The sequence below is a fragment of the Polistes fuscatus genome, unplaced genomic scaffold, assembly GCF_010416935.1.
Source record: "Polistes fuscatus isolate 324 unplaced genomic scaffold, CU_Pfus_HIC Scaffold3, whole genome shotgun sequence".
Classification (NCBI taxonomy): Eukaryota; Metazoa; Arthropoda; class Insecta; order Hymenoptera; family Vespidae; genus Polistes; species Polistes fuscatus.
In genome coordinates, this window is record NW_025113107.1 from 14928251 (window position 1) to 14947761 (window position 19511).

General features: G+C 29.4%; 1 protein-coding gene across 2 annotated transcripts in view; it reads left to right on the forward strand.

Moving 5' to 3' along the window:
* The window catches only part of LOC122519151 (zwei Ig domain protein zig-8), a 31532-nt gene extending 16874 nt beyond the window's left edge, over nt 1–14658 (forward strand). For both annotated transcript variants that reach the window (XM_043638440.1, XM_043638439.1), the window contains 5 exons: nt 711–877; nt 9396–9606; nt 10436–10563; nt 12226–12394; nt 14496–14658. In XM_043638440.1, coding sequence (XP_043494375.1) covers nt 716–877; nt 9396–9606; nt 10436–10563; nt 12226–12394; nt 14496–14602 — 777 coding nt within the window. In that variant the 5' untranslated portion in view covers nt 711–715 and the 3' untranslated portion in view covers nt 14603–14658. The remainder of the gene's footprint in view (nt 1–710; nt 878–9395; nt 9607–10435; nt 10564–12225; nt 12395–14495) is intronic.
* Nucleotides 14659–19511: the final 4853 nt, after the last annotated feature.

Sequence of the window (19511 nt, forward strand, 5' to 3'; positions counted from 1 at the left end):
TTTTCAAGGAAACGTATAACGTCCGATAAAAGAGACAAAACGAAAGAGAAAGTGTGTGTACGTGTGTATATGTGTGTGTATGTGTGTGTGAGAGAGAGAGAGAGAGAAAGAATAAAAAGTTTTCCTACCTTTTCTCGATTCTCATTCCTAACTAACTCGGAAATGAATTTCCGTTTAATAACTCGAACGTGTTATTCGTAGTTATAATTAAAATTCAGTATGAAAATCTTCATCTTAATAATATATCCAATCGAAATATTCAACGTTAATTAATAGAACGAACGTAGAAATGTTTAATATATCATAATTACGTCGCATAAAGGGGAGGTTCAATTTTTATCGTCGTTTGTTTAAGTGGAATAAAAAAATAAAAGAAAGAATAGGAAAATAAAGAGAGGAAAATATTCTTGCGAGAGGAACGATTTACATAATTTTTTCATTACGGGGACAATTTGCAAGTTATTTAAGGTATGCAAATGCCGGTAAATAATCAATAAAAAATGCGAAAAGTTAATATTCCTGGCTGACCGTATTGAAATAATTAAAACGCAAATGGTCAATGACCACGATTCTAACTTTCGATTTGTAAAAAAATCGAAAAGATTTTCGGTTGTGTTGTCTCCTCCCTTTTTTGTAAATATTTATTTATACTAGAAGAAATAAAATAACGTTTGATATATCGTAATCCATTGTATTTTTGTTTTATACAGGCGCCATGGTATCCTCTTTGCGAAACTTTCGAACCGATTTCTTGGAGGAATGGCCAACGCCAGGTACCGTGCCCATTTTCGACGCTTCCATGCAATCGAATTTCACCGGGTTGGTCGGCAAAACCGTGGCACTCGTCTGCAAAGTCAAAAACTTGGGAAACCGTACGGTAAGTTTACAACCAAGTCTCTTACGAATTTCTTACCTCTGGACGAAATTTTTTCTCTTGTAATACCGTTACACCGAATAATATCGATCTCAACTCGAGAAAACCTTACCAACCTTCCAACATTTTCTTCTTCTTCTTCTTCTATATTTCATTTTCCATCTTTTTTACTTTTTTAACGTTTTTCTTCATCTTAAATATCTGACAGACCTATAAAGATATGGGTATTTTCGAATGGGAGATAGAAAATTGACGAAATTACTTTGGAATACTGAGGACGATCGATTTAATCGGGATTCCTTTTCCCTCTTATCTCCTACGATCATCTTTCCGATCATTCGGAAAGATTTTTCGAAGATTTTTCATGAGAGATTAGAATTTATAAGGGACTTCGGCTAGAATTCATTTTCATTTCAATAGAAACTCATATATATATATATATAGGAATTTTTCTGATATTAGAATAAGTATCGTGAAAATATTTCTTTTAAATAGAATTTTCAAATGAGATTCTAAACAATTAGACATTATTTTATATCATATTGTTACTATCATTTTTAATAATTATTTTTCTTATTAGAAAGAAAATCCTAAAAACACGAAAGGGGTAATCAAAATTTAAGATACTTGAGTAAATGTAGAGACAAATATTTGTAATGGAAGAAAATCACATGCATTATACAATAAAAAAAAAAAATCAAATAAGTAATAATCTGATCTTAATAATAAGACATAATTTTTAATAATTGAAAAAAAATGGTCGAAATGGAGAGAAAGAAAAAATATAGGATTAAATATATGTGTAAGTACAAATATTTGTAATGGAAGAAAATCACATGCACTATACAAAAAAAAAAAACAAATGAAATAAGTAATAATCTGATCTTAATAATAAGACATAATTTTTAATAATTGAAAAAAAAGATGGTCGAAATGAAGAGATAGAAAAAATATAGGATTAAATATATGTGTAAGTACAAATATTTGAAAAGTAAGAAAACGTAAGCAATATGCAATATACAATGAAAAAAAAAACAAAAAAAGGAAAATAGCAAATAAAATAAATCAAATAAGTAACAATCTTTGTCACATAAATAGATAAAATGAAAATCGAAAAGACATAATTTTTAATAATTGAAAAAAAAGATGGTCGAAATGAAGAGATAGAAAAAATATAGGATTAAATATATGTGTAAGTACAAATATTTGAAAAGGAAGAAAACGTAAGCAATATGCAATATACAATGAAAAAAAAAACAAAAAAAGGAAAATAGCAAATAAAACAAATCAAATAAGTAATAATCTTTGTCACATAAATAGATAAAATGAAAATCGAAAAGACATAATTTTAATAATTGAAAAAAAGATGGTCGAAATGAAGAGAAGAAAAATATAGGATTAAATATGTGTAAGTACAAATATTTGAAGTGGAATAAAACGTAAGCAATATGCAATATACAATGAAAAATAAAAAAAAAACAACAAAAAAGGAAAATAGCAAATAAAACAAATCAAAAGTAACAATCTTTGTCACATAAATAGATAAAATGAAAATCGAAAAGACAAATTTTTAATAATTGAAAAAAAGATGGTCGAAATAAAGAGATAGAAAAAATATAGGATTAATATATGTTTGTAAGTACAAATATTTGAAAAGGAAGAAACGTAAGCAATATGCAATATACAATGAAAAAAAAAACGAAAAAAGGAAAATAGCAAATAAAACAAATCAAATAAGTAACAATCTATGTCACATAAATAGATAAAATGAAAATCGGAAAGACATAATTTTGGATAATTGAAAAAAAAAAAGATCCCCCATTCCGCCCATAGAATGGGGGAAGAAGGAAAAAATATAGGATACTTAAATATACGTAAGTACATATATTTGAAAAGGAAGAAAACGTAAGGAATGTGCAATTTCAAGTCGAGATGATCCAAGATAAAACGTTCTTTCGTGAGGCCGCGTGATATTCGTATAAATCCTTTTATCTCCCTCGCGTAGCCAAGGAAAAGGTGATATAGAGTTTGGCCCCAACCAATCTACCAACCTAACCCCGTTGCTTTACGTTAAAAATCGAGCAGCCCCATTTTATATGACCATTATATACCCAGTGGGATTCCGAGAAAGCGTTAACCGTTCGGATTACTCGGATCTGCTGGACCATTCGTTCGACTTTATTCTTTCCAACGAACGCATTTCCATTCATCGATATTCCTTTTTCTCTTTCTCTTTCTCTTTCTCTTTTTTTTCTTTCTGTTTTTTTTTTTTTTACCTACTCTTCGTCTAGCTCGTCTAGAAACATCTGTTTTCCATGCGTGTTTTGTGTATTTAATATCCAATCGTTCCTACGATTCGGATCATTCATATTGTAAAATTATAACGGAATGAAAAAGAAAAACAAAAAAAGAAAACAAAACAAATTTTGATTAAATATTCGACTAGACGCGTAATTAAATTTCTCTATTCGCGTAATTCGATGTTAATTAAATGGCTTGAAATCAGCTTACGCATACGAGAGATGTAATAAAATATGCAATCAAACGAAGAAGAAAAAGGAAAAAAAAAGAGAAGAAAAAGGAAAAGAGGTCTAACAAAAGTTGGCTGCAAAATAAATTAGGTAAAAAATTACATTGTAAAAAATTTAATAACAACTAGCGTACCGCTGGAACCATAATGAAGCTTCTCGTAACGTATGCGTGAGTGTACGAGGGATATTCTTCCCCCTCCCCTCCCTTTTGACCCTTCCAAAAGAAAAAAAAGAACGGAAAAGGAACATAATAAAATCGGGAAAACAAATTAGAAAAAATTAATTATAACCTAGTGTAAAGTTTAATAACAAAAATTTTAATATCCACTTTATTAGTAAATTAATAAATTTCACGCACACGCGCGTTCGTTGTACTATGCGAAACGTGTCACAATTATCGAACTAGAATATCGGAGGCAGAAAAAAAAAATAGTTTGAAAATAATTACATAACCAAAAGTATAATAATAATAATTATAATAATAATAATAATGATGATGATAATATTAATGGTCTATTGGTAAATTAATAAAATATTGCACACACATATGTTGTTTAATGATAAATTAGATACACAAAAGGTGTCAGAATAATCGAGATGTATCAGTTCCGTTGTTAGTTTGTTGAATAGTCTAATACCATCGTAACTCACCACTATCTATTATCAATTATTCGAGTTAATTAATTAACGCATTGTCCATTAGACGGATAATGAAGCATCGAACGACGACGACGATTTTCGATTAGAATGATTAACAACATTTCCAGAAGTGCTAATAAAAGTGTTAATTCAACGTTAACGATTAAATGAAAAGCCATTATCGTTAAATGCGTTTATCAAATAAAGAATTTCTTATGGTCTTCAAACACTTGGCCTGTCATTTCCAATCCCCCAACCCCCCTCTCTTTGTGTGTGTGTGTGTTTTCTGCCTCTATACATATATACTTGTTATATCATATATCATAAGAGATCATGTTGCGTTGAGTTTAAGAGTGAAAATGATAAATGTTTCGCGTTTTAGGATTAAGCTTGCTACTCGCTTTTCGTATACTTACTTCTAACATTTATTTATATTTTCAAATTGAACAAAAGTATACCAAATATATTTGATATTTTTATTCCAAACGATACGTACAAATGTATATAATTAATATATAATATAATTAATAATTATTGTTAACTAAATTTAATAAATATATTTGATAATAAAGAAAAATATTCGTGTTCAATTAAACACGAATTAATTATATAATTGAATACTTTGATTTATTATCCCCAATTTATATTGGAATTTCAATTATTCGCGTGCGTATAGTCCATCGAGTTAAATTTTTATATTAGTAATAAAAATATTTGATAGAATGTATTTATTTATATCGACGAATCAATTCGAATTATTTTTCTTATAATATAAATATAAATTATGTAAAAGAGAAATAATTGTTTATAAATGATATTATCGTGGAGATGCTCGTTTAAAAAATTAATTAGCCGTGAGATAAGATAAGATAAATTCTAATAAAATGAGGAAGATTTCGGATGAGATTCGCGGGTCGATTGGTCGATTCTTCGAACCATTTAAGCGATTTCACGAGATGACACGTAGATTCCTGTGGAATATCGGCAAACAATAGTACGGCTAATGGCGATGACACGAACGCGTCATCTCGAGAACTTATGCCGTATCCGGCAATGCACTGAGACAGGACAGGACAATGTGAAATCTCCATGGTAACGTTTTACCGTCCAGTGAAGTTGAATCACACCCAAATTCCATCTATATCGATCTAACTAAATTTCTATCTATTATATTTTACAACGTAACTCACGCTTTCCCTCTCTCTCTCTTTCATATGTCATAAATTTTGTATTAAATCAATATTTTATTTCTAATCAACTCTTCGATAAATTAACTATAAATTATATTTAAAAAAATTAAATTTAATATTTCCATTTTTTGTAAATTAATTATTAATGTATTTAGTATAATTAATAATAGTAAAAATACATTCTACACCGAGATAAAGTATCTCTCTCTCTCTCATTCGAAATTATAAAGAGTTATACCCATATGTCATATATTTTGTATTAAATCAATATTTTATTTCTAATCAACTCTTCGATAAATTAACTATAAACTCTCTATTTAAAAAAATTAAATTTAATATCTCCATTTTTTGTAAATTTATTATTAATGTATTTATTATAATTAATAATAGTAAAAATACATTCTACACCGAGATAAAGTATCTCTCTCTCTCTCTTTCGAAATTATAAAGAGTAATACCTATATGTCATATATTTTGTATTAAATCAATATTTTATTTTTAATCAACTCTTCGATAAATTAACTAAACTATATTTAAAAAAATTAAATTTAATATCTCCATTTTTTGTAAATTTATTATTAATGTATTTATTATAATTAATAATAGTAAAAATACATTCTACACCGAGATAAAGTATCTCCCTCTCTCTCATTCGAAATTATAAAGAGTTATACCTATATGTCATATATTTTGTATTAAATCAATATTTTATTTTTAATCAACTCTTCGATAAATTAACTATAAACTCTCTATTTAGAAAAATTAAATTTAATATCTCCATTTTTTGTAAATTTATTTTATTAATGTATTTATTATAATTAATAATAGTAAAAATACATTCTACACCGAGATAAAGTATACCATAATTTTAATATAATCAAAAAGTTAAATATTCTCGATTAAATATTTCTCATTTTGTCTTTGAAACACTATAATATATTGATTTTTAATAACATAATTAGAAATTTGATTAAAATATATATATATAAAGTCATTTTAAAAGCATATTTAATATATCAAATAAATCATAAATTAAAACTTCATTAAACGAATTATAAAATTTAATATCATCAATTCTAATAATATAACAAACCGAGTATAATAAATATTCACGATTGTTATATTTCTCATTATCCTTTTCGAGATATTCTCGTTCGATAAAACTACACTTCTAGCCTGTACTTTCGTCATTTGCCCTTTTAAAAAAGACGAAAGGGAAGAAAAAATAAAAGAGGCAACAGATTTAAATGACATTTTCCCGTTCATCAGGAAAATTCTATCTTGGGTATTTCAGTGAAGAAAAAGATAGACAATGATAAAAGATGGCAGATAGAAGATAGAAGAAAGGATGGAACGTTGGAGAGAAGTTACAGAGGAGGAGAAAGAAGAGGAAAGGGAGGAAAGGGAGGAAAAGTTAGCGGGCGAGGGGTTGGCGGGGGGCAGGAGGGGAGGGGGAGGGGGTGGAAAGGTGGAAGAAGAGTTGAAAGCGTCCGAGTACCCTCCTTTAATCTCGAGATTTAATTCCGCGTTAGGACGGAATTGGTACACTGCTCGAAGAAGTAGGCAATAAACGTTCGCTATCCTTTCTTCTTCTTCTTCTTCTTCTTTACACTTTTCTTTTTTTTCTTTTCTTTTTTCTTTTTTTTTTAATTCTTTTCCCAACCTCCAAAAAGAAATCGTTAACGCGTTAGTTGGGATTTTCTAAGTATCGAAATGAAAAGTTATTTATTGGTACTTCAATTCGATAATACTCGATTGAAAAAAAGAAAAAAATAAAAAAAACATTTTCTCTCCTAGCTATTTTTATATAATTATTATTATTATTATTATTACCTTTTTTTTTCTTGCGTATTCATTTATTTATTAATTTTTACGTTTTACTTACTACTCTTGTTTTTTCTTTGTCGTTAATTTTGAAATAGAAATAGAAAAGTGATAGAGAAAAAAGGAAAAATAAAAAAAGAAAAAAAATAAGAAAAATTCCATGTAAAGGGAAAAAGCGAGGATGCGGATGAGGAAAAAAGACGAATTTTTTGTTTTTGTCCTTTGAAATTTTCGATCGACGATAAAAATTCTCGCAGTTTTGTTTGAATCGTTCAACGTGTGCGTGTTGCCTGCCTGCCTGCGTGCGTGCGTGTGTGTGTACTTTTTATAATATGTACTTTAACGTTTACTATACCGAAAACTTCAACTTCATTAACACACTTTTTTTTCTATAACCATGCGAAATTCCACCTAACCGTACGAATTGCGTAGCTACCTCATTACTGACTCTCGAACAAAACAAAAAAAAAGAAAAGGAAAATAAAGAAAGGGGGAGAAAAAGAAAAATAGAAAAATAAAAAAAAAAATATTAAACAAAAATAAAGGTCTCGCAAAATGGTTCCAAATCGTTAAAAAGCAGAATTTTGCTTTCTCGCGTTTACACAAAACTAATTTAACGCGCTCGTTAACTCGATTACATGGCCGACGATTTTAAGATCGTTGAATTCGAATTTGTTCTTTTTTTTCTTTGTTTTTTTTTTGGGTTTTTGTTCCCAAAATAAACCTAAATCTGCTTTATTTTTCACCAATTTTTTCTTCCCCCGCGTTTATTTATTTTGTTACTTTCGTGTTTCATTTTTTTCCTTCCCCTCTCACCCCCGAGTAATTCGATAGAACAAATTTAATTTTGTTCATAGAAAAATTTCGGATGGAAAAAATTTCTAATAAAAAACCGGGATAGAAAAAGAAGAATTTTCAATAAAATGCAAAGTAAAATATTTCTTAATTATTTTCCCGGTAAATTTTGCTAACTGGTTTATATTTTATCAAAGCAACGGATTAGGTAATACCTTCCTCCTTTTTTCTTACTTTCTTTTAGAAAATGAGAAAAAAAAATTCAATCAAATTACAACCGTAAATAATATTTAACCCCAATTTTTTTGTTGTCTAAACGCGTAAACCTTTCATCGTATACGAAATGAATGATTCGTAATTAAAATGAAAATACTTAGATATTTAAAAGCAAAAAAAATACATTTAAAATTTCTTAACCATCCGTATAAATTAATAAACAAAACGTTACGTATGATCGTTCTAATCGAATTTACAATTAATACAAAATACGAATAGATCAATTTCAATTTCGTATATTATCGTTATCGTTTAAAATCGAGAGGAAAAATAATAATAATAATTAATTCTTTATTTAATCTCGCGAGTAAAAAAGGGGGGGGGATGACGCTTCGTTAATTGCATTACAAAATTAAGAAGAAAAAAGAAAAAAAAAAAGAGGATTTTATATAGACGACACGGTTAAAAATATAGTTTCGGGCAGGATCGATGCTCGACAGAGTATAACTGCTATTCTAAAGATATCGGCCGATAAAACTAAGTTTCCAGTCCATTAGCCGTTCCTTTGCTTCATCGATTTTAAATAGAGGAGGAAGTATCTCGACAGTCGAGTAAATCGATAGGATGCGCGTATATCCGCCATCGTAGTCTCGGATATTTCATTTAATTATTGACCCTCCTCCCCCTCCCACCTCCTCCTCCCCCTCCCAATCCTCCCACCTCATGTTCACCCTCGAGTATCGGATCGCGAATATCGTAAAGATACTTTTTTTCTTCTTCTTCTTCTTCCTAACAATTTGTACGAATAGTATTTTCCAATTGCACGTAATAATATTATCATTACCTTTGTATTTATTATTGGCTATGATTATTATCGAGATCCGTTTAAAAAAAAAGAAAGAAAAAAAATACGGAAAGCAATTGTAATATTAAAAAACAGTACAAAAAATTAGTATATACGCGTATTCGTTTATAATAATCAAATTATTGTTCTTGATATAAATTGTATATGCGATAAATATTAAACAGTTAATTATAATAAAAATAATTCGCGTTAATTAAAAATGATAAAATAAAAGTGATACGTTTACTATTTTCAAATGCATATTATTATTATTATTATTACTAACCTTATTTGACAAATACTAAGAACTTTAATTACATTGAAAATAATTTCACGTTAATTAAAAAATATATACATATTATATTATTTACATTGAGATATACGTTGAATGAAATACTTAATGATCTCGTTCTCTCTTTCGAATAGTCAAAAATAATAATGATAAACGATATATAACGTGTATAAAAATATTTTGATTGCAGGTGTCATGGGTTAGACATCGAGACGTACACTTATTAACAGTCGGTCGTTACACTTATACGAGCGATCAACGATTCGAAGCTCAACACTATCCACACACCGAAGATTGGACTTTAAAAATACGATATCCACAACGTAAAGATACCGGGATTTACGAGTGCCAAATCTCGACGACACCACCTGTAGGACGCACTGTACATTTGACGATAGTCGGTGAGTCAATGACAAACATATCGATCTGTTATTCTATTTTCTCGTTTGCACCGTACGTTTTCTTTTTATTTTTAACCATTCGCCGAAAAAAACTATGAGCTCGATGACAACCAACGTTACAAAGATATTTATTTTCATTACAATTGTCAAGATTTTTATCTATCTGATATTATATTTTTCATTTCATTTCATTTCAACTCATGAAATACTTTAATTTGATCGTCCATATTGAGTTTCATTCAAATTCCTAAGTCTAATCTAATATCAAGTCTAGTATTCGAAGTCAAAGTTTTGTCACAAAATTGTTTTGCAGAATTCGTTACTACATCGTAAAGTTTTCTCAAAGTTTTCCATCTGGTTTATATCAAAGTGAAAGTCAAGATTGTATAAATGTCGCACGATCATTTTATAATGAATAAATATGTACATAGAAAATGTAATTTTTGATAATACATCCTATATACGAAACGTCAAATTTGAAAATATATCACACATGACCGATATGTCTCGCGAATTTTATTTCGAAAAAAATAACTATTATTATTATTATTATTAATATATCGTGCATATGTGTGTGTAAGTAGAAGTAAGTACGATTTATTTAAATATCAGATCGGAGTTGTGACGTAAATTTTAATTTGAAAAAATATCATTTTCATCGAGTGTATATATGTGTATTCGAGTATGTATACGTGTAGGAGTATCTTTGGTAAAGATCAGATCGGAGTTTGACCCAAATAAAATGAAATTATAGTGCAAAGGGTTAGAGAGAGAGAGAGAGAGAGTTAATAGCAAGCAAAATCTGATCTATCGTAAATTTCATTTTCAGAACCAGTTACTATCATAGTCGGTCAGCCAGACCTTTTCGTTAACAAAGGAAGTACGATCAATTTAACGTGCATCGTAAGATATGCACCGGAACCACCCCCGATGATGGTCTGGAGCCACAATACCGAAGTAAGTCTTTCATAATGTATTACATGTTCTAAATCTTAACTACCAGTTATATATTTTCTGACTATTTTTCGATCTTTTAAATAAATAATTAAATAATTCTAAAGGTTTGAATATATATATAATTATTATTATTATTATATATAATTATTCATATTTTTATCATATATTTTATTTAAATATATAATTATTCATATTTTTATCGTAAATTCTTATTTTTCTAATAAAACTCTGACACGCAAAATGATATTAACTAAATGAAAATAAATCAAATTTGAATAAGAATTTAATGATAATAACAAAATACGCTTTCAATTATATTTTAATATTCATCTCAAACGACACCAAAAAATGTATTCTTCTTTTTTTTCCGTACTTATTTTTTTACAATGAATGTACTAAATCATGAAATTAAATTGACTTATCGGAAAATAATACTGAAAGAATGTTTGATATATAAATTGTTCATTATTACAACTTCAACATTTATTCACGTGTCGAATAGAAAAAAAATATGACTCTACCTTGATTGACTTATTTTTACGTGGCACATTTTTTCTCATTACTCAAAGAATAAAATATCCTGTATACGAGAGGATTGAAATAATAGAAATTCGTCATTTGCTAAATTATCAGGGGTCGATATCAGCAAGTATAAATATAGTAGGTCATCATTGCAAAGCAAAGTAACGCTAAAAGTCTAACAACAAATAGGACTTCTCACTCTAATTTCTGAAGTAAAGGGAGTCAAGAAGAAAAAAACAAAATGAAAGAATGAAAGAAAGAAGAAAGAGAATGTAAAGGAAAGGGAAAGAAGTAGTAAAAGAAAGAAAGAAAAAAAAAAGAAAATAAAGGTACAGACATTGCATATTTCACCGGCGAATCTACTATTGTAAAAATCTTCAAAGGAAATATGCGAAAAGTGTGTCGTATATACATGTAAATATATATATATAGATATAAATATATATGTATATAGTTTTCACAACGTCTCACGAAGCTTGAAAAGACTTGAAGAAAGCTACCCTTTATTTTCTATCAAAGCATCGTCGTCGTCGTCATCGTCGACATTGTTGAATGGAAAGAATTCTTTAACTTTAACAGAAAGAAGGAAATTAAAAATATTATTTCTTTTTTCTCTTTCCCCATTTCAAGAAATTTACGAAAGAATATACAGAAATATATGTTATAGGTATATATATTTACACTCACGCACACATACACATACATATAGTATATATATATATGTGTAAAGTTTCTAAAGCTTGAGTAAATTTATTAGAAAATTAACGAGATACTTTACTCTCCTTATATATACTGTAATAAATAAGAAAACTTAGTAAACTTTTAATTAGAGGAATAGTCGATGATCACTCGGTTGATAAATTGAATTCTGTTTACAAGCGTAGTAGCATTTTGAAAACTTACGAACAATCCCAAAAATTCATCAAATTTTATCGATTACATATACATTGCGCGAGAATTAAATTATTCGAGAGCAAATTAAATACATCAAAGAAAAAAGGAACATAATAAATCTATCTTTTTTTTTCGTAAATTTTGTTACAATTAAATCGTATGAGGAAACGTATTTTATTCATATTTCGATATATCAACAAAATGGGAAAAAATTGTAGAGAATCGTTTATTTATTTATTTATTCAGATAATCAATTTCGACTCGCCCCGAGGTGGTATCAGCTTGGTAACAGAAAAGGGCCCTGAAACAACGAGTCGTTTGATGATTCAAAAAGCCGTTCCGAGTGACTCTGGGATTTACACTTGTGAACCAAGCAATGCGAATCCAAGCAGCATAAAGGTCCACGTTGTTGATGGTAAGTGCTTTTGTAGAATCCTCCTCCTCCTCCTCCTTCTCCACCTCCTCCTACTACTTCTACTCCTACTTCTCCGTTTTTATTTTTATTTTTTTCTTCTCTCTCTTCCTTTGTTCTTTTTTTCTTTTTTTTTTTTATTTCTTTCACGTAAGCTGCGAAAGCTCCTTCGACGTCCCTTGGCATTTACGCGATCTGTTTATTCATCTCGCAAGATTATTCTTTCTATCCTCTTTCTTCCTTTTTATCTTTCTTTAAGAAAGAAATGGAAAAAAGAAAAGAAAGTAATTACTCGCGATGTAGATTAATCAAATTACTTGAATCAACCTTAAAGAAAAGCTACGTAGATAGAATATAGGTATTTCTTATTTTTTTGATCGGAAAAAGAATTTAAAAGTTTCTCTCTCTCTCTCTATCTCTCTCAACAAAAAGAAAAAAAGAACAAATAAAGATAATAAGAAAAATAATTCGATACAGTTTGATCGAGGATATAATTGCATTTTCCATGGACAAACAACGGTAATAATCGTAAACCATTGTATAGATCGTATGAGATCGATTGAAAACGAACATCCTGTGCATCACATCCTTAAACAAACAAGATCGAAATCATAAATCGTAAATAATGTTCGAAAGCAATGGAAATTCGTAAGCATTCGTACCAAACACACAGATCATGCACAGGAGAGGAACACATTTATTTATATATATATATATATAAATACGTAGATAAATGTGTGAGTGCATATATCATAGTAGGAATGTGTTCTATGATAAATCTCATGTCTGTAAAATCGATAGGTGGAACCTGATTAGCTAGCCGTTTCGAATGGTGGCACGTCATTGCAACAAACCCTATCCTGCATTTGAACATCAAAGAACATCCCTGGAATTATCCAATCGAACGGGAGAGATTATATAACGCGATGTTTTCTCCCACAAGCAAGGGAACACCGTTACGCTTGACCGATTAACCACCCCCGCCATCCCCCATCCCTATCCCCTGCCTACCTGCCACCCCTTCCTCCTATGTCAAGTTCGATACTATCGATGCTATCATTGCCCGTTCCAATTATCCCTCAACGCAATATCCAAACGTAACCATATTATCTCCTTTCACTGATATTGACAGTTTTGTTAAAGACGTTTCTTCTAATCAGTCTTCCCATTCTTCTGTTTTTTATTTACGATAAATATTTACCCCTATCTACGTACGTTTATATATATATATATTTTTTCTTTTCTACATAAAAATATTTAATCGCGAAAATTGTCGGTCCGACGATAAAACAACACTTGGATAAAATACTCTAATTGCATAATGATAATATAAATATAATACGTAAATAAAATAACGATTGAACACTGTTAAAGAAAAATAGCCAACAGCAGCAGCAGCAGCAGCAGGTTATTGATATAAATCTGGAACTTTTGTTTCTTTTTTTTTGTTTTTCTATATTTATTGATCGATTTATGTAATCTCGTTACGATTCGATAAAACTCATCCGATACTCGTATACGTGAAAAACATTTTGTAATACCAAATTGGCCTGCGTCAATAATAATTAAAAATACAAAATAATAATAATAATAATAATGAAATTATTTAGACGTATATTGTGTTGATTATAAATGTTGAACAAAATCTGTTGACAGATTTAATCTATCTTTTCAAACGTTTTTATTACGACATTCAAATTTTATACGCTGAAAAAAAAGAAAATACTTGGAATACTAAAAAGGATGCGTAAAAATAATTTAAACAAAAAAATCAATTAAAATAAATGAATAGAGACGCGTACGATCGATATTAATATAAAAAATAAGTTGTGGCCTGGATATTATTATATACGTCAAATTTGAAAATATTTGACTATTTGAACGTCAACTCGATTAACTTTGTAAAATAGAAATTTCTTTTTCGGTGACAACGTAAAGGAATTTTTCTAGCGTAACATTTTTTCGACATATTTTTCGATATTCTCTTGGTGAAACTATCGGATATACCCTACCTAACTATCCACCCACATACATACATGCATACATGCATGAATGCATACGTAAGTGCATGCGTATATACACACAGGTCCATTTTTTGTTTCAGAGGAGCATCCAGCCGCGATGCATCACGGTGACGGGAGTTCTTCCTACGCTACGACAAAACCAACTTGTTTTATAATTTTAATAATGGCCAACGTGATGTTTATATGAATAGCAACTACCACGAACGTAATGGAAGAAAAGGAGAACACGAGTAGAAGATGCAAGAAGAAGAAGAAGAAGAAGGGGGAAGAGGGTTAACGTTTCGTTCAAATAAAAAAGTCTCGAAAAGTTAAATAAAGGAAAAAGGAAAATACGTGAAAAATATAAAAAAAAAAAATAAAAATAATAATAATAATAATAATAATAATAATAATAAAAAGTATTCGTGCAGGGTAAAAAGCGAACATTACCGTTTAAACGTTCACGAATTGTGACCAAGGTGTTTCGAAAAATATCAGCATGGCACAATAATCGTTTAAGAAACGTAGTATTTTGTTAATATACATATAATATATATTTATATGTATATCGTCAAAAAAAAAGAAAAAACAAAAAAAAGGGGGGGTAAAAAATCTCAGACAAGAAAAAGAAAAACAGAAGGAAAGAAAATACATGAAAAAAAACGAAACGTAACTAAAACGAGAGACGTCGAGAAATTTATTGTATTATTTGTAAATAAATTTATTGTATGTACATATCAATAAAACGATTCTCTTTATCGTACGACTAAGTTCATTTTCATCCTCCCTTTTCCGTTGAACATTCTTCATCGACGTTTTAAATAAACAAAAAAAAATTAATTTATCCAAATTTTGTAAGTTCACTTTTGCATTTCATTTTTTAATTTTTCTTCGTCCTTCCCCCAAATTCGATTTATCGTAAGAAATATTTCATTTTCCCATCAGATTTAATGCCAAGAAATGGATATTTTATTAATACTATTTTAAATAAAAAATTAAATTGATAATGTTGCCCTTGATTAGAAAAAAAAAATATTAAAGATCTCTTCGTCGTTTCTTTTTCTTCTTAATTCTCCCGTGAAATTATTTATCTTTAAATATATTTCGCTTGCAATTAAGTTTCAAAGATCAAAATAAATGAATATATTTTCTGCGTTTAAATTTTTAATTTAATATATTCTTTGAATCTATGACGAAAAAAAAAAAAAAAAACAATGATACCATTCGAGTAGAAACTTTGAATAGACCGTAAAAAAAAAAAAAATAGAAGGAAAAAAAAAACAGAAAGAACGGTCGAACCATACAACTTTGTGCATTTAACAATTTTTCATTAGGAACGCATAATTAAAAAGGTATTTCAAGTGTATACGAGTTACGTAGAATCACCCTAGGTATATAAACCCGTGGAAAAAGAAGAGTCTAAAGAGGAGAGAAAGAGAGAGAGAGAAAAAAACAAAAAGATAAAAAACGAAAAAGAAAAAAAATAAGAGGGAGAGAGAAAGAGAGATAAAAAGAAAAATAGGAAAATAGAAAAATAGAGAAAAAGAAAAAGAAAGGAAAGAAAAGCTGAAAAACTTTGTCGAGAGATCGCAACGAGGCGGAGGAACGAAAAAGAGAGAAAGAGAGAGAGAGAGAGAGAGTTCTCTTTTCCGTTCGTACTCAATGTTCTTCGTTCCTTCGTTTTGTTCTCAACGACGCGAGGAAAAAACGTAGAAGAAACTCTAAAAGAAAGAAAGAAAGAAAGAAAAAAAGTAGGGAAAAAAAGGTAGAAAATAAAGAGAGAAGAGAGAGAGAGAGAAAAAGGAGAGATATAAAAGAGACGAGGTGAGTCCAAGCTCGTTGCGATTTTACGCGGAGAGAATTCTCTTTTCCCTGAATGAAAACGTCGACGCCATTCCGGAAACTAATGACAACATTAATTACTCCTATTTCCGTCTATTCGCGAGCTTTCATTAAACCTTTTTCCATCGAAACCGGTTAACTTTACTCGCGTCCATTATTTTTTCATCTAAATTATTATATATATTAATATTATTTCAATCTTTTCATTCCAAATTAATCAAATTTATACGGGTGAACCTATTTTTTTTCTTTTCACAAATTTCGTTCCTAATATTCGATTAAATCAAAATCCATTATAATTATTATTATTATTATTATTATTTTGGTCAAATATAATAATAAAAAAAGAAAAAGAAATCCCCATAACTTTCAGTCTCATCAATTTGCCATTTTATATCTGTGGGATGCGAGCATCTCCAAGCCAAACACTTAAGTAGGCGTTCGTGAAGAGATTGGACGGTGGGCCCTGGATAGCTCAATTGGTTAAAGAGCAGTCGCCCGGAAAGCGGAAGGAAGATGATCCGGGTTCGAGTCCCGGTCCTCCAGTCAGTCCTACGGCCCAATTTTTTCACGAATCCTACATATCTATAGATAAAAAAAATCAAATCAAACTATACGCAATCCTGAAGTATATAAAAATACAATAAAAAATATAAATAAATAAAACTAATCTATACAGACATTCTATATACGCTATAAATTACGACACAATTAAATGGATAATAGATTCACCGTAAGCAGAGATCTTATCTAATCTACCAAGACGCTGGTCCATTTCGTAAGTTTCCGAGGAAACTCGTTGAAGCGATGTTTAATACGACGAGGATAGGTCTGTGTTAAGATTAGTCGATAAAGTACAGGACCTTGAGAGTTTCCCTAAGTTCAAGGGATGTTCGAAATGAGTTGGTTAGTCCAAGAACGATACTGCTTATTCGAAAGACCATCGCAAATGTTTGTCTTCCTTTCCTTCTCGCGTTTCCGCGGCCGTTCTCGTGCAATGTCATCGACTTGCCGAACACGAACTGGCAAGCACCAGCAAGAGATAACGTTTGAAACTTTGAAACTGTCTATCCGTACACTAGAACGAATCTATTGCTCTTGGCAATATCTTTCCTGACCGAACTACCCCACCCCCACCCCCACACCAACCCCTAGATCTAATATGACCGAAGAAACGTTATCGCGAATATTTAAACTAACGCGAATAAATTTACGCGTGAATAACTAATTTTTTCTTTAATTTCGCTTCATCATTTTTACGTAGATAATAAAACAAATAATTCGAGTAAAAGAACAAGCCCGAGTGTTTCTTAAAACAAAACAAAAATAAGTTCATAAGAATTATTATCGAAAAACGCGCAAAAATCGATTAGAAACTTATGGGATTGGATTAAATGTAAAAACAATTGAACCCGTAATATGTAATAAACCTCGTAATCCAATCATCTTTTTTCTTAAAACACAAATCTTGAACGATTTAATGAGGATAGTTTTATTGAGATTAGGTTCAGAAAAAAAATCATCATTCTCGAAAGTAGATCCCTGTTGATCATAAAACCTTGGGATCTCTCCTATTGGATTTTGAAATGAATTTAATAAAATATATCGTAGGGTAATCCTAAGATTGATCAAATAGTTATCTATTCAATGTAACGTTACAAACTCGTAACATCAAATATTTGTTAACAAACACCTATGGGTCTAAGCAAAGATCAAATCAGATCGTCGGTTTTTCCTATTCTTCGTACTACTATGAAAAAGAGAAGAATAGAAAGAGAAAGAGAGAGAGAGAGAGAGAGAGAGAGAGAGAGAGTGATGACACCAACCAATAAAATCACGCGAGAACACGATTCTAGTTCCATGCGAAAGTTGGCGCAAATCTGCGCCAACTTTCCTCCTCCTTTACGAGAGAAGGAACTTTACGATGCGACAAGAAATTCGCACCGTATTCTACAAGAGAATTTCTATCTCTATTTCTCTTTCTCTTTCTATTTCTCTTTCTCTTTATCTTTATCTACCCCCCCCCCACGCCTTTTCTATATCTCTTTCCCCCATTTGTCCTTTCGTTTCTCTCTCGCATGGATTTTCTAACTTTACGATTTACCATTGAATCGATTGTGGGTTATTATTATTATTATTATTATTATTGCAAAGTGAATTTTAACGATGATGTTCCTTTTGAAGAATCAGTTCGTTTCGTGTCAACCGATATTTCAACATTTTCTTCTTTTATAATGTCATAATATCTGCGAATAATACAATTATTATAGATTTTCAAAAGTATAAATTATTATTATTATTATTATTATTATTAATGAATTAAAACAACGTTTGTTCCTACAAATAGTTCATTTGACAAACACCTTATTCGATAATTGTCCCTGTAATTGCAAACGATTTTCAAGAAATAATAAAATTATTGATTAAAAGTAATTATGTCATTATTATTAACAGTTAATTTATAAAATACGTTCCTCTTGTATTATTACAAATCGTTCGTTTAATATCAACTTATTAAATAATTCAAGATTTTCAAGGAATAAAATAAAAAGTAAATGAAAAACTTGCATAACAACAAAATCTCATGAAAATAAAGTTAAAATATTTAAAAAAGAAAAATAATATTTCATATATGCAAATGAACGGTTTCAATGATATCGGTTGATACGATAATAATAATTCTCGATATATTTTCATCCGACATATATTATAATATAATATATTATGTATAATAAAATTATGAATTAAAAATAAATATCGAATTATTATTACGGATAAATTCATACGATTTAATTACTAATAGGTCATTCGAAATAAGCTTGTCCTATTTATTTATATCTAAAGAATACAATAAAAAAAAAGATAATAATCTTTATAAAATTATTAAATCCGATTGCCGATTAAACGTGGTGCTTCCAAAAAATAAAATAAAATAAAATAAAATAAAATAAAATAAAATAAAAAATCACTAATCGGTCATTCGAAATAAGCTTGTCTTATTTATTAATGACATCTAAAGAATACAATAAAAAAAAAGATAATAATCTTTATAAAATTATTAAATCCGATTGCCAATTAAACGTGGTGCTTCCAAAAAATAAAATAAAATAAAATAAAAAAAAAAATCCGAAAGATCTCGTATGCAAATGATCAAACGTTAAATTGTGATTACTCAGAACTCTTGTTTCTCTCAAAGGATACTTTAGAGAATCAGCTGATGAAAAGAAGTACAGGAGGAACGTTTGCCGTACTCGGACTGCAATCAACTCGAACTC